This window comes from Wolffia australiana, chromosome 9 (assembly GCF_029677425.1).
Source record: "Wolffia australiana isolate 7733 chromosome 9, ASM2967742v1".
In the NCBI taxonomy this organism is placed as follows: domain Eukaryota; kingdom Viridiplantae; phylum Streptophyta; class Magnoliopsida; order Alismatales; family Araceae; genus Wolffia; species Wolffia australiana.
The window spans coordinates 18,323,289-18,339,890 of record NC_135843.1 but is presented as its reverse complement, the minus strand read 5'-3'; the positions used below and the strand labels follow the sequence as shown (position 1 = coordinate 18,339,890).

The 16,602-nt window shown below is 39.9% G+C and overlaps 1 protein-coding gene across 2 annotated transcripts; it reads left to right on the top strand.

The window, feature by feature from the left end:
• The first annotated feature begins 261 nt into the window (after positions 1-261).
• LOC144707504 (katanin p80 WD40 repeat-containing subunit B1 homolog KTN80.3-like) lies at positions 262-9,326 on the top strand. 2 transcript variants are annotated; one of them, XR_013582481.1, is made up of 20 exons: positions 262-1,273; positions 2,258-2,388; positions 2,635-2,752; positions 2,973-3,199; positions 3,290-3,392; positions 4,154-4,224; positions 4,523-4,597; positions 4,674-4,817; positions 4,905-5,091; positions 5,164-5,796; positions 6,753-6,812; positions 6,881-6,934; positions 7,054-7,181; positions 7,277-7,408; positions 7,499-7,573; positions 7,697-7,809; positions 8,566-8,682; positions 8,755-8,823; positions 8,897-9,006; positions 9,086-9,326. XR_013582481.1 is itself a non-coding variant. In XM_078580641.1 (19 exons), exons 1-19 carry the CDS (start codon positions 1,243-1,245, stop codon positions 8,952-8,954), a joined length of 2,526 nt encoding a protein of 841 aa, XP_078436767.1. In that variant the 5' UTR covers positions 262-1,242; the 3' UTR covers positions 8,955-9,326. The 2 variants fall into 2 exon arrangements, 1 of the variants encoding a protein (XP_078436767.1); XM_078580641.1 differs by having other exon boundaries at positions 8,897-9,326.
• The last annotated feature ends 7,276 nt before the right edge of the window (positions 9,327-16,602 follow it).

Below are 16,602 nucleotides of genomic sequence, written 5' to 3'. Positions count from 1 at the left end.
AGAAGAGGGGGGAGAGTATCAGGTGGAAAATGGGCTTCTTTTTATGCCGGAGAGAGAGAGGGGGGAAGAACTAAGAAGAGAGAGAACGAGATAGAGTACGACGGAGGAGTTAGTAAGAGAGAGAGAGTACGAAGAAGGGAGACATTGAAGAGGAGAGAGAGTCGGAGGGAGAAAAACAAAGAGAGATGGGGAAAGAGATGGAGAGACAGAATAGGGCGGTGAGAAAGAGATGGAGAGACAGAGAACAAAGAGGGAGAGAGGTATAGAGACAGAATTATGAGAGGGAGGGAAAGAGTAAAAGATTAAGAGATAGAATAAGAGGGAGGGAAAGATACATAAGACAGAAGAAGAGGGAGAGGGAGTCAAAGATGGAGAGACAGAGAGTTAGGGGTAGAGAGAGAGCAGAGAATATGAGGGAGAGAGTACGAGATAGAGAGTGAGGGGCAGAGAGAGAAGGTAAGAGGCAGAGAGAGAGAGAAAGAGGTAGGGAGAGAGTAAGAGGTAGAGAGAGAAAGAGAGGGTAAGAGGTAGAGAGAGAAATAAACAGGGAAGAGGTAGAGAGAGAATAATGTTAGAGAGAGACAGAGAGGGTAAGAGGTAGAGAGAGAAATGGTAGAGAGAAATAAACAGGGAAGAGGTAGAGAGAGAATAATGTTAGAGAGAGACAGAGAGGGTAAGAGGTAGAGATAGAGAAATCGTAGAGAGAAATAAACAGGGTAAGAGGTAGAGAGAGAATAATGTTAGAGAGAGAAAGAGAGGGTCCTTTAATGAGAAAGGACAGGCTAGGGCCTGAGATGGCGTGGCTGTGTTGGGGCAGGCGAGAGCAGCAGTACCAGCCGCGTAGTCAGACCCGCCGCAGACTAACCCGCTTACGTGTCCCCCCAAAGTATGCTGACCTGGCACTCATTAGCCGCTAATTTCCTTTCTCCCCCTAATCATTACGATTAAACCCTACCACGTGACAAGTCAACGCGACGACTTCAGTTCTTACCTCGGCTCTGAATTTTATTAGTTAAATATCCCCCTGCCCACCATTTCTCAAGATATTTATGTAATAAACTGCCAAAAAGGGTTTTCCTGTGATTGAGAGGAAATTTCTGGGTTCTCGGCCCGGAGAAAGTGGCCTGAGCTCTTTTTTCTTTTTTCGATTTGCCTGGTTCGCACAGCCATTCTTGGCTGGTCTTCTTCCTCGCCGACTGAAAATTTCATGAACGGATCTCGGATTGTTCTTGGCTATTCGTGATGGAAACTGCGAGGCGAGCCTACAAGCTGCGTATCCTCTGCTGTTGCTCCCAATTTCCTTTTTTTTTTGGGTGCTGAATTTCCCCTTCTGCTCCTCTGAATGACGAATCGAAATCCGCTCCAGTGGCGGAGATGAGCTGGAATTAGGTCCGCAATGCTTCCAAATCTGATGGGGTTTCATCCGATTCCGGATTTCAGCGTCTGTATCTGGGCAGTTTCAACGTCGATTGAACAGTGGGTAGACCTTGTTGCTGGCAAGTCGCGTCTTTTTTATTTTGATTTGGGCATGAGTTCCCCCCGTTTCACTCAGATATCTCCAGGGTTCATGCAGTGAGATTTGGGCTCTCTTACTCTGTCTCCGGCGATGGAGGCATTAACCTGACGATTTCTGCAAGGGGACTCTGGAAATTCTTCAACCCAGTTGCTCTGCCTGGGAGAGTCGTTTTCGTGTTCTTCTATAATTCGATTCGTATTGAATTGACTGAGGGAGGTGAAGAGAGAGAATGCAATTACCTTGTACTGTCTTGGAATTTGAGTGAGATGGATTGATTGTTTCTCCGGCTAATCTGTTTGGGGCGCGAAGTGGAGTCTTTCATCTGTGGTATGATGTTCTTTCTGTGGGTTTCGTGTATTCTTGCCCCATCTGAGTTGTGTTCCTGGCGCCAATCCACCATACATTCAAAATTCTTGAGGCATTTTCCTGTGCTGTTTCATAGTTGGTTTGTATTATTCTTTAATGAACCAATGCCTCCCCGTCAATAGGATTATTTAGCTACATTTATGTTATCATGAGATGACAAAATGAGAAAATTCAAGATTCATGAATTTATTTAAAAATTGAGATGTATAATGTTGTTGAGATGAAAGCTGTGTTTGGTGCGACACTTGGTTCTCTGGCTTAGATTTTTTAAACCAATTTATGATTTATTCCCTCCATAATGTGTTCTAAGAAGATTCTAATTTGATTAGTGTAAAATTATTGCATATCATTGCATTCCTTGACTTATAATTAAAGAGGAGTTCGTGGCGCATGAATCGGATGTCAATTGCCTGAACATTGGAAAAAAGTCAAGCAGATCATTTCTTACTGGTGGAGTTGATCGCAAGGTGAATTTGTGGTCGATTGGCCAGCCTGCGCCTGTACTGGTCAGTCCTAATGCTTTCTTCTCACGTTCGCTTGCACATTTTGGTCTTTGTGTATCTGCCAACCACAGTTCATCTTCAAGTTACTTGCACTTATTCGCGTATTTGCCAACATCGTCCATTGGGTTTTATCAATTTCTACTTCATTTTGCATTTTGTAGAAAATGTTGAAATATCTACTGTCCCCCTCAGTTGTTGTTATGCAGTAGATCGTAATTTTTCTCATATTTGTTTCCCTGCATTTTTCAGAGCCTCTCGGGTCATTCAAGCTCAGTAGAGTCTGTAACCTTTGACTCTGCCGAGTTGTTGGTCCTGGGGGGAGCATACAGTGGCACTGTAAAGCTATGGGATCTGGAAGAGAATAAAGGTGGGTGCTTTCTCATACATCTTTTTTTTTTTTTTTTTGAACTTGATATTTTAGCTTTCCCTATTTAGATTTGATATTATCTATAAATTAGAGAAATTACTTTCAGAGTCTGGAGGTTGAAGTGCAATCTGGATCATATTAATTATCTACCGGTGATTTCAAGATGACTTAGCAGTCATCTTTTGTTCCTCGTTTTAACTCATCTCCCTTATGTTTGTAGTTGTTCGAACACTCACTGGACATAGATCAAGTTGCACATCGTTGGAGTTTCATCCGTTTGGTGAGTTTTTTGCATCGGGTTCTGCGGATACTGATCTCAAGATATGGGACATTAGACGAAAAGGCTGCATCCACACATACAAAGGCCACACAAGAGAAATTAAAACCATCAAGTTCACACCAGATGGCCGTTGGGTTGTATCTGGGGGAGAGGATAATGCTGTTAAGGTGATGATGAGGCTTAGAGTTTTGTGAATTATGAGTAGTTTACAGTTTTTTTTATTGTTTACTTAAAATTATCGTTGGAGTTTTGTTCAGCTGTGGGATCTGACTGCTGGGAAACTGTTGCATGAATTCAAGGCTCATACTGGTGCAATCCACAGTATTAATTTTCATCCCCACGAGTTTCTTCTTGCCACAGGTATCTATCCTCGCACATCAGGCCCCAAGAACTAGAAAATCTTGCATTCTTTTATGGTTTTCTAAAACGTATTTATGTAGTTTTTAGGGAAGAAATCGTAATCCTGATAATTGGTGCATTTCGTAGCTTGCTGATATCCAGCACGAGTCACATTTTACATCAGTATGGCCTTGACAACTGATATTCCTCGAGCCATCCTTGGATTATGATAGAGTCTTGTTAATGAGTAATCAAAGGGGCCCAAACAGGCCCAAAAGAGCCCATTGAAGTATAGGACGGGAAAGTTCGTAACTGTCCGGCTTCACTGGGTGGTTATAAATGCATTGCAAAGTCATTAGTGGAATGATCGTTTGAGGTTTCTTCTGTGCATGACTTGGCCGTATTCAGCGATTATGAGGGCAAGACTTTCTGCATTTGGTAATTCTTGAGGCTTTAGGCCATTCTAACCTCTCATCTAGTTCTCTCTCTCTCTCTCATTCTTAATTCTCAATAGATATCCAATGAGGCATCTATCAGATTACCTGCCACCCAGTATATCTCAATCTTTGTTTTGTTAAACATGAACACACATTATTGAGACAAGTTTGATATGTTTAATATTTAAGACGACATTAGGTCATTATTACAGCACTTTTAATTTATCAGACCGTCTAACAAGAGGAAACATAAGTTTTAATGGCCCCACTGCGGCTTTTGATTCTTTCTTCCAAAAGATATTCTCTGGTCAGTTCTTTACTCTAATCGCCCATAATCGTTTTCAGGCTCGTCTGATAGAACGGTGAAGTTCTGGGACTTGGAAACGTTTGAAATGATAGGATCTGCCGGTCCTGAGGTATTTCTCTCCTTTTTATAAAAAAATTAGAAAATATTCCCGCCGGATTTTTTTATTGTGTGCTCTCCCTTGTAATTATTCTCGTCTGGAAGTCAGGCATAGTACTTTTTTAAATATACTATCACCAAACTGTATTTTTGCTTATGAATTAGTCTTCTCGTCATGTAATAATAACTGCTCCATCTTCATGTAATTTTACCTTATAATTATCCAGATATATGTTGCTGGGCAATTTTTTTAATAGATGTCAGGTATATACTGTTATAATTCATTCCTGACGAATGATATCTATGACAAGATGACTGGGGTGCGCTCTATGGCCTTTCACCCAGACGGAAAGGCCCTCTTCTGCGGTTTGGATGAGACTTTGAAAGTGAGTAGATCGTTTTCTTATATTTAAGGTTAATTCTCTTGGGTATTTTTTCATCAATTTCCGCTATCAAATCCAGGTTTTCTCGTGGGAACCTGTAAGATGCCATGATATTGTCGACATGAAGTGGTCCATTCTGGCTGATCTCAGCGTTTATGAAGGAAAATTATTGGGCTGCTCTTACCATGAGAGCTCTGTTGCTGTGTGGGTTGCAGATCTTTCGGTAAATATCTTTTCTTTATCCTATCTTTCACCTCTCATGTTTCTCTTGTGCTTTGATAAAGTGTCATATGATTACTTTACTGGTCAGCTTATCTCGCCATACGCCATCGGGACAGTGCCAAAGGCTCCAGCTACAATCGACATTCTCTACAACTACAATCAAGGCCAGAATTTTCATCATGATTGCAAACCCAATACGCAACTTACGGAGAAAAAAAAGGCTGAAGATTTTCCAGATGAAGTGAAAGAAACTATCAAAAGTGTCTATGTTACATGTAAGTCTTTTCTTTTATTTTAGTCCTGCATAAAATCAATGTCCTGAAAATCTTTAATTTTCGTGTTAAAAGCAAGTGATCGTTGTGAGAGTGCTCCAAGAAGCACACGTACAGTTGAAATTCCTAGCATGAAGCTGAGAAATTCTAGTGCGATTTTTGAGAGAAGTTTGAACTCAAGTTCGCCTTTGAAGTCGGATGTTAAATTGGTTGCTCCAAAAGAGTCCCTCTCAAATTCAAATTCAGCCAGAGAAAGCATTTCAGGAGATCCAAAGAAGACTGCTTCAAACAGTTACAAGTCAAGAATGATCAATCAGCGTTCAAAGGTCACTTCAAACAGTCGAATCTGTATGCCAATTGTTGTGCCCAGGGAGAGGGAAAGCCCGAATCATCTACCGAGGACTGCTCTTTCCAGAAAAAGCTCTTCTAACAGCATGGCAGATCTTTCACGAAGTATTTCGTCATCAAGTAATCTAATACGGAGTCACTCATATGGAAACATTGGTCAACAAGTGATTGAGAACAAAGGAAATGAATCTGGTCCAATTGGTGTGGCAGATTCATGCCTCCGCTCTGCCCGTGAAGAAGCAGAGGAACTTCCTGTTAATGTAGAACACGAAGGGCGCTCTGGTATCCGTGTTGTTGCAGTGAAATCAGGGAGGGTCTTATCTCTGAAGAGCAGTTCTAACTCTGCTGATGATGACAAAAGTATGGTACAACTGACTTAACAATTTTATATCTTCTGCGCGGCACTATTTTAAATTTTATCGGTTCTTGTGTTTGATATTGAAAAGTGTTGAATATTTAGTCTAATGTGTTACGGCGATTTTAAGGGTACTCGGTTGTAAATTTAATCTTAGATTTTATGAGATGCAGTGGCGTTTGACATAGTTATCTAACATCATTTTCTTTGTTTCTATCCATGTTAAAGTCTTTGTGTTTTCATGCATGGAATTTATTGTATGATATTTAGTCTCCAATAATTACGCTAATGTCTTATAGTAGGTAGTCAGATAGTTGACTTTATGCTTTATCCTAGATTTAATGACGGGAAGTGATCTTTGACTTTGTTATCTAACCTCTTCTTCCAGCTCCATTAATGCAATTATTTATGTGTTGTAAGTTAGAGTTTTTGGTTTAATAGGGCTCTGTATTGGATTTAGGGTTTTCATCTTCTCTATAAATAGGGAAGCTGAAACTATAAAAAATGAGCCTTTGAGAATTTCCTTCCCCTATCTATTTTTGCCTTTTGGAGCCTTTTAGAGCCTTCCCCTATCTATTTCTTTAGTCGCTCTGCCAACATTCTTTCATGGTGTTATCCAACAATATGGAATAGAATATGCAACAAATATCCCGATGTGTTTGATGGTAGTATTAAACCTATCTATCCTTCTTCTGCTCTTAAAGAAAGATGGCCTGTTGAATTATTCCGTCTCTTTCCATATCAATGGTCAATACAGCCTGATGCTGTCGAAATCATTCGGTGCAAACTTTTCTCATGATTTGTTGACCATGTATTGAACCTGCGAATTTTGTCTGATTTTGCTCCGAATTTCTTAGTTGTACGCATGGTAAACCATTTTCCTGTGTCAGTGTCTTTTTTATGAATATTGAGAGTCTTTTGACAAGAACTCTAGTAATGTTGCATTAATAATTTTTTGTAGATTGTCATTCAATCAATTTGGTCACTGAAGAATTTTCCCACAAAAGTACAATCGAAGGAGGTGAGTTCCCATATCTCTTGATTTAATGTGGGATTACGTGATGGAGAACTTAAAATTTTCGTCACTAGGTAATGATTCTGCCTGTTCTGTTGCTGAGAAAACTCCCGTTAAAAATGTGAGAGGTAAACAATCATCTTTCATTCGTTCTTTCTTTTGTAAAATTTCCGTTCACCAAATAATTGATGTGCAATAATTGAGGGGAGAAGTACTCTTGGGGACTTAACTATGTTAAACTCTCCAGTTTCGGCTCAGCCTGGAAGGACGCGGTCCCTTGTGGAGAGCTGGGAAAAGATTAAAGGCAGTCGCTCTGCCGTCAATAAACCTTCTTCAACTTTGATAAATGAAACTGACGCTATGCCGTCCAACTTAGTACGCAATTTTTTCTGGTTCCAATTTAGTAGAATCTTATTTTAGAATTGCATTGTAGCAGACTCTTATTGATTTATGGTTTATCAATATTGAAGAACCAAGGAAGCGCGGATTTGATGACGGTGGGTAGAGTCTCTAGATTTAATGATGATGATGGCTCTGATGCACTCCTTCAGAACCATGATTCCATCATAAACTCTTTAAAGTCTAGGCTCAAAAAGTTACAGGTAATTATTTTTCTTGTATTTCTTTTTGTGGCTGATGAGTGATTCATTGCCTTAAAATCTGTGAAATGATTTTTAATTATGCCATTGCAGATGGTGAGACACTTGTGGACATCGAGTGGTGTTAAGGGAGCAATTACCTCGATATCAAAGTTACCAGAACACTCAGTACGTGTTCTCCATCGAGGATGAAAAAACGAAAGAAGAAAACTTAATATAGGAGGAAAGATAAAATCACGAAATGAGTTTTATCCGTTTTGAAGTTTTTTTCTTGTCCGTGATTTTGCGCAGGTGCAAGTAGATGTAATTAGCGTTCTTACAGAGAACGTTGAGATCTTCACTCTGGAACTTTTTTCTCTGATTTTGCCACTACTTTCTGACTTACTCACCAGCAAGACTGAAAGGTATTTTCTCTCTTTCCTTTCTCTCTCTTGTGATATCACTCTTTCAGTTACACTATGTTATGTACATATTTTTAAAAATTCTGTATCGATCTATCTTCTTTGAATCTTGATGTGTCAGCTGGGATATTCCTGTTTCTAGTTTTTTTTATATGTCCTATTTCTGTTATTTCTTATTCTCTGTTTCCTATTTTAGTTATTCCCTTTTTCAAACTAATGAGCCCAATTATCAGCCCAGTGCATGTACCCATAACCTGGTATGTAAACCAGGATTGTTGAGCGAGAAAAGGGTGTTGTTATTGTTCAATATCAGTTACTTTTTCTATTAGGGTTTCTACCAAAGACACTGGGAGACCTGTCTCTATTGAAGACAATATTTATATGTATATTTCTTTGTTTTATCTATATTTGTGTGCATTTATGCAATATCTATGTATCTATCTTGTAAATCTATGTGTCCCTGTATCTTTCTATCCAGTCCCTATGAATTTTGGTGTCTAGGCATTATCTGGGTAAGTCAATATTTATCCATCTATCGATATATCTACCTTTCCAAATCTTTCTGTCCTTATTTCCTTTTCTATATCACGCCTATTTATTCATCAATCTTAAATATTTTTTTATATCGACTTACCCAGATAATTATATGTTTATATTTATATAACATTTCATTCTGTTTATTTCTAGTCCATAAATTTTAAATTTTCTATCATTCCATTTAAATGTTCTCACACCTTAATCTGTCTCTGAGTATCTCAGGCACGTTGATGTATCTCTGGAGATGTTATTGAAGCTGGTCAGAGTGTTTGGGTCTGTTGTGCGGACAACAGCATCATCACCACTGCCAGTGGGGGTTGACCTCTACGCTGAAGAGAGGTAATTTGACTATTTGACCATTTGATCACTTGACCGAGGTGGTCATCGAGTTGCTGACCTGGGTTTTGTCAGGCGGGACCGCTGCCAGGCATGCTGTGACGAGCTGGAGAAGATCAAGCAAGAGCTGCCCTCACTGATCAAGTAAGTGGGCCAGTTTCTTCTTCCTGTGGCTTTGACTTTCAGCCCAGACTGTTAACTTTGGTGGGGTCCACAGGAGAGGAGGTTCCCTAGCGAGGCGGTCGGTGGAGTTGAACCTCTCTCTGCAGGATTGACCTGTGCAGGATGCTCGGTGGCCTGATTTTGGGAACCAGGCCTCCCGTAGATGTGTACCTGCTAACATTTCTCATTCCCCCTTTGGCTTTTATCTCTCTCGTGTTCATCCAGTAAATATGTTGTAAACCAGGTCTCACAGAAAATTACCTCACAGAGATAGAGGAAGGAGATAGAGAAAGACACCCGAATCCTCATTTGCATCACAAGGGTGGGAGGAAGGGAGAAAGATGACATCTCCCTGATATGGTACAAAGTTGAATGGATGGATATTTTTTGCATTGTACATCCATGTATGTCCTCAAATCATATGAATAATAAGAATTTTATGGTTCGATACCACTTTAAATCAGTTTTCTAATTGTTGGTTGAAATTGCATTCGTCTGTACATGTAATAACAAAATTTGTTTGTGCAAGAAACTAAGGCCTCTTCAAGCCATATGATGTACTCGACTTTTATGTATTTTAATTATGCCGTTGTTGTGATTCGAGTGTCAAGCAATAAATTTAAAAACCTCGCCTAGCATAGTCGGTAAGAAGGGTCAATCCTCAGGGAGCCTAGGTAATGAGATAAGATGATTTCATTGATGATGAGAGAAAAATATTTATGATTATAATGAAAGAGATGGAGAATTATGGGAGTTGAGAGAATGGCAGAGAGTAAGAGAGAAATTATAATATAATTATGTATTAGAGGTGGTGTTAAAAGGTTTTTGGAGAGAATTGGTTGATAGGATTGAGAAAAAAAAGAGGTATGATGAAGAGAGACAAGAAGGGAAGATTTGAGATGTCTAATTGAATTGCAACGATTAATTCTACTACAATAATAGAAAAATAGAACCTACATTATCCGTGGAACAGAATACAATGAAAAACCCAATCCAAACCTTCACACACACCCAGATTAGTGCCAATCCTAGGTCGGGTGATGCTTGACTTGCTCCGATTGCAATCCTTCACTTGCACTTGCTTCCACAAAGAATGAAGAGGATGGGCCTTGAACCTCTCCTTTACCTTCTGGTAGCCTGTTGCTAAAGGGAGAACAAAAAATAACAAGGAGAGAGAAAATGTAGTTTTTTATAAGGGTTACTTAGGGTTTAAAGGGGCATTTTGGTCATTATATTAAACAAATAATTTAGAACTTCAAAACTAGATGAAACTAAACCAAATTAAAGGGCATACTTGAGGGAAGCTGCCATAAAAAATCATCTGAATCGGAGTTGTAGATCAAAATATATCAATGTTTGAATGTGGATTAATGTGGACCGTTTGATCATTCTTGATCGAAGGGTCCACCAATTTTGACACATGTTGCACCCTAATTGGGTGTGAAAGTGTCTCTTTTATCAAAAGCATCGGTGGTTTTGATGCGGACCGTCCGGTCATGACGAACGTGATTGGAGGGTCCACAATCATCTACATATTCACTTTAATAAAGTGACTACCTAGTGGGGGGACCATGGTTAAATCGTTGCTATCTGACCATGCTCATCACGATCAGACAACTCAACCATCTGACAAGTGTTAGACGGGAGGAGAATGAAAAAAGCGGCACCATCTGGTCCATCAAATCTAACGGTGCCGATCGGAGCCGTCAAATTGCGCCACATGCACGTGGGCCTATGTGGGACTTTACTCCCATATGTTAAAAGTTAGCAAAATATCAGTGTATGAATTAAAGCCCCAAATCACGCATCAATGCCCTATATAATCTCTCGCCTGTGCGCCATATACGCGCCATGTGTGCAAGCTTGTGCACACACATGCTCACCACACCTGCGCTTCCCACGAGTCCACGTGGACTCATTTTTCCTGCGCGGCAGACCTCAAGCCCTCGTAGAGCGCAGGTGCGCCGTTGGTACATCAAGTCCACGTGGCTCCGCATACAACCCCCCATCTACTCAAATGTTCATATCTCCCTCATTTTAAATCCATTTAACCCCAAATGTTCTCCCTTGGATTAATAATTTTATCCTCTGTCTTTCTAAATCCTTTAAAATCAATAATCGTGCTTATAAAGTGAGGGTTCACTCATAGTGAACTAATCCTAAGTGTGAAGTGGACTCAGTCTCCGGCTCATTTCACTACCTAAAGGGAATTGACTGGTTTGGCTTCTTCGGTGTTTGGATTATCCTAAACTGAGTTGGATGATCCTTTAAATGCTTGCAAACCTGATTGAATCTACCCTGAAGTTAATGGCGTGTCCTGTCCTTCCTCGACATCGTCATTGCATCCATACCGCGGTGAATTTCCTATCCTTTGCACTCATAATCTCGTTGAAAGTGTGAGATTGAATCATTTGACTTCAGAGAATGTCATATGGGGTTAGTTTATCAAAGAAAACACACAAAAAATCATAAAGTCGTGCATTTGGGGATTAAAACGTATAATTCATATAAATGTGATATTTCATGTTAAGAGAAGCATAATTGTATATTTTAATGATAGTTCCTTCTCTAAAAGTGACATTTTAATGCATGTATGCAAATGGCAAGTATTTGTACTTTTTTGAATTTGACATTATCTCATGATAATAAGGGTTAATATCACGGTTCAGCCCAAACTTTTCCGAAAATACGAGTTATAGCCCTAACTTTTTTTTCGCCGCGGCACAGCCCGAACTCCCTATTTGGTCTGCCGCCATAGCTCGGCTGTGACGTGGAATCGACGTGGCTGCCAGGTGGGTTTCCGGCGAAGTCCACCTAGGCGGAATCCACCTGGAAGCCACGTGGATTCCACGTCATAACGGGATTTGAAGAAAGTCAGAAATAAGTTATCGATTAGTCCGTCCAAGTAGAATCACCTGGGAGAGAGATCAGAAAGGTGGAGAAGGAGAAGGAGACGGTGGAGAAGGAGAAAGAAAGGGCGTGCGAGAGAAGGGGCTTCCGCGCTGATCAACACCTTCTGCAGTGGAATCGTTGCGAGTTTCTTCTTGGCTACGGGAGTTCCACGAGGTAGGGTTCATTGCTGTCGTCAGGGCCTGCCTTATTATCTCCCCCATTGGTCTTGTTCATCCAAGGAAGGTGCTCTGTGTCCCTACTAATCTTCTTATTAGGCAGCTCGTTCTTTTTTGCTGCGTCACTTCGGCGATCTATAGGGCATTTAGTCTTACCGTTTTATGCACATTCCACCTTATACCTTCACCGACAATGTCCATCCAACTGCATATTCCTCTTCCCAAATCCATTGAGCCATTTTCTCTTCTTCCTCTCTCTCTCCCGAATAGAACACCTAGGTTCATATCAGAGTCCACTTCAACTAAAACACTTTCCGTAGCCCTTCAGGCCCACTGATCTGCTAATTAGAGGACCAAGATATACCTATATAATGTTAACACAAACTCTATAATGTTAACTTCCTCAAGCTGATATTGATCTGAGGAAACTCGTATAAAACCAGAGCGAACATCTATTCAACAGAATTTGAAATATTTCAGTAAAAATCGATCAACATTGATAACAGGTTCCTCCACAAATCAGAAAAGAGAATGTAGCCAATAAAGAGAGATCACACAAAGATAAACGTTGATAGAGTTTAAGGAGATTTCCTGTGAGCTCTCCCTTTCTGGTTTGCAGGCCTGATCCTGCTCACCAGCCCTCAGTCTGCTCTTAGCAACTGAATAATTGAAAGAATATAGGGTTCTTCACATAATAGGATTCTTTTCTTTATGTTATTTACTACGTGATAATAACTCTGTGCTCTATGACGTTGTAGAGGTTGGCATTGGCCTTCTGGGTTGTGGCGCCTTCTTTGCATTTTTAGGCGTTGTTCTCTTCTTTGACAGGGGACTTTTGGCTGTCAAAAACATATTCCACCTTCTGCCAGTTTGATTTGTCATCATAGTCACACTTGGTGTGCATTGGAGAACTTGTTTGTTTTCATTTCTTCCAACAACTGGTTCACACTATCCCACCTATCATGACAAAGACATCATCAGATCAAAGTGAGACAGTTTAAACGATTTAAAAAAATAATAATCAGAAACTTACCTATCATTTTTAGCTTAAACTGACAACAGCAAGCAATAAGCTACCACATTGGGCACGCTGCCAAGCAATAAGCTACCACACTTGAATCATAATTTCATGAATAAACAGGCGTTAGACATGCTATCAGAACCAAGGTTGCAAGTTGAAATCCCGCAAAATTCAACACAACCTGCATCAGATAGCGTCGGAGGACATCGGGATAAGCTAAATTCATGAACAAAGAGGCAGAAAAAACCGAGAATTGAAACGGAAAAAAGGATATGATGGTCTTGACGGGGTTGAATTTTAGTGAACGGGGGAGGCAGGGCAGGCGAGATGGTAGATCTGGTCGACCTCGAGCAGCAGCGGCTCAACCACATCGTGCCGGATGAGCTCAAATCGAGGATTACCAAAGTGGTGCATCACATTCTCCTTCCTCCCCGTGAAGAAATTGTCCTCATGGAAGCCCAGCGCGGGCGTGGGCTTCCATGAGGACGTTGTAGCAGGCGGGCTCGGGGGCATTGCCTTCCTCCTCCATCTCTCTGAGCAGGTCACTCACTTTGGAGAGACGGCGGAGCTTGCCAAAGGTCTCGACGAGGTAGGCGTGGGTGACAATGTCGGGGAGGACCCCAACGGCGTTCATGGTGCGGAAGACCATGTCGGCCTCGTTGCCGAGGCCCTGGCTGCCGCAGGCCGCCAGCAGAGTGTTGCGGGTGACGAGATCATGCCGCATCTGCCCAAAGAGCCCAATTAGAGTGTCCCAGGGCACCTCCGTGGCCCGGGCGCAGGCGTTGATGACGGTGTTGTAGGTGAGGACCGTCGGCGCGACGGAGTCGGGCCGCCGCATCATCCAATCGAGGAGGGCGAGGGCGGCGGCGTGGTCGCCGTTGTGGGCGAAGGCGTTGATCAGCGCGGAAGCCCCTTCTCTCTCACGCCCTTTCTTTCTCCTTCTCCACCGTCTCCTTCTCCTTCTCCACCTTTCTGATCTCTCTCCCGGGTGATTCTACTTGGACGGACTAATCGATAACTTATTTCTGACTTTCTTCAAATCACGTTATGACGTGGAATCCACGTGGCTGTCAGGTGGATTTCGCCTAGGTGGACTCCGCCGGAAACCCACCTGGCAGCCACGTCGATTCCACGTCACAGCCGAGCTACGGCGGCGGACCAAATAGGGAGTTCGGGCTGTGCCGCGGCGAAAAAAAGGTTAGGGCTATAACTCGTATTTTCGGAAAAGTTTGGGCTGAACCGTGATATTAACCCTGATAATAATGCACACATGCATTTTCCTTGCCTAGTAATCTCTTTGATATGAATGAACTATTTAACTAGAGACAAATATGTATCATGGTTGGAGTTGAAGTATTTGCTAACAGTTTTGGAGATTGCTCACTTGAAGTTTTATAACTGAAAATAAGTGAAGAATTTTTGGCACAAGACAATTACGAGTAAGCTGTCAAAATCTAGTAAGCTCATGGTCAACCCATGGATTGTCTTAGATTACTCGAGAGATTTGCACGAATGAAACAATCAAAATAAGAGGAAAATAATTCTTGACTCGGTATCTACATGCATATAATGGAGGAAAAATCTTTATCATAAAAGCCTCAAAGGTATTCCTTTTCTTACCATCATATTGTATTCCTTTCTTTTCAAAATTTTATTTTTCATTGTTTGGGAAGTGAACTACCAAGTCAATAAACATATTTAGATATTTTTATTATTTGAAAACAAAATTCCTTAGAATTAATTTATGAAAGTATGTGTTGGGAATTTTTTTCTTGACATAAACACATAAAAATTTTTGGACACATCAGTGCTAAAAAAGGTTCACATGGTTATTCCAGTCAATAGATCAATACTAATAAAGATTTGTCAATACATCTGTGAAATGAGAAGGACTCGTGGTTGGAATCAAGGTCCTACATGAGATACATATTAAACAAGATAAAAAATAGGATTTTAAACACCTAGAGAAAATCAAAAGTGAGTAAACTATTGTTGGAAAATAATTAACCAATTGTTAGAAATCAAGATGTAATGAAATGATTCAAGTTGTAGGTGGGGAATAATTCTTCTCTTGATATTTAGATATACATGAAGGAAATACTGCTCATTCTAAGCCATCATGTTAACTATCATTCATTTTTTTTTGAAAAAAAAATAGCTAAATGTTTTCTATTGGCAAAAACACGTGTCTGGTACGACCGATCTAGTTGTGCCTTGGAAACCATGCAGGGGGTTTTATATATGTAAAGTTTTCATGTTTGCAAGAGTTTGTTAGCATGGAGAGATCATACTTATCCCAGTCACACACTGACCCCACTCTCCCACCCTCATGACACAAAGTAAAGAGATAAAATACTGAGACCTTGTCAGGTCCATGGGGAGTCCATGGTTCTTGTCCCTTCAGAGCCTGTTACGAGGCCTATGCGGAACATCGTGGACTAACAAAATCAATGTATATATATACATATCAATGTATATATATATATATATGTAAATATCATATAAATTTTTTTCCTTGAGTTTATTACTGAAATAAACTTTTGAGGAAACAATTTTTCGATACCAACATGTGAAGAATCGTAAAGGTCGCATTTATGAAAATTTATTTATACTTTGGGGTCTAAATATATGGGTTAGTTCAGTCACTATTTCATAATTTCAAATGAGAGCCAATCACATACCTTTCATGTAACCTATCCCATAGTCTATGAAAAAATGTCATCATGTGCCTGAAGAATAAATCATTCTTTAAGTAATAGTGATCACATAAATAATTGGTTTGCACTAAGCAAGAAAAATGAGTGAGGTATTCAGAGATTTCCGAAAGTTTAAAAACAATCGTAGAGCGTGATTCTCCTATTGATTTGGGTTCGCTTGTATTTAGGTCATTATAACATAGTTTAAATACACCTTAAGGAAAAATCCAATGATTCATTAGTTATAAGAAAAATGATAATAAATACCATCAATGATTAAAAAAATCAACACCAACATAAAGGTGATTCTATGAATTTATTTTTTGGATGACTGAAATCTAAATTTGAATCATCTCAGAGATCTACTTCTCACCTTGTATCAATATCACCAAGGTTTGGCCCTTGATATGTTCGACAAATATTGCAAGGTTCATTTGTGTGTTTTACAAGAAGTTGAAGACTTGATGTCCTGGTGTCGTTCCATCAACGAGGAATCTCCACGTACAAGACTAAAAAATGTTAATCATCAGACTTAAATTTTGGATAAGACTACAAAATTGATATCTGGTTATTGCCATTGAATAATAAATGAACTTTACTGTTCTAGTTTTTATTAGTTCTACATATAGAAACAAGAAATATAATAATAAGTGAAAGACAGAAACTACTTGGTCTATCTCTATCAGTTAAAAAGTAAAACCAAATTGGATTTTGTTATTTCACAAAAAAATATAAAACTATCTATCTCTTTAATATTTTCATTGAAACCCCAAATTTGAACCTAATAATGATCTATTAGGGGAAAGGCAAAAATCATAAAGGTGACAGTCTCTCGTCTATTGTTGTCTTTGAAAACCCAAAATTGAATCGGCTAATTACAAGATAGCTCAAGAACAAGTTAGATTTGCTTGAACTCTAACAGGTTCGAATTTATGAATAATATACTGCTCTTGTTCTTATCACTTTGTATTTTTCA

Coding starts and splice junctions, on each gene's coding strand:
- LOC144707504 (XM_078580641.1), top strand. CDS start 1,243: ATGGAAACTGCGAGGCGAGCCTACAAGCTGC. Junction 2,753..2,972: donor GGATCTGGAAGAGAATAAAG/GTGGGTGCTTTC, acceptor TTATGTTTGTAG/TTGTTCGAACACTCACTGGA. Junction 5,797..6,752: donor CTCTGCTGATGATGACAAAA/GTATGGTACAAC, acceptor AATTTTTTGTAG/ATTGTCATTCAATCAATTTG.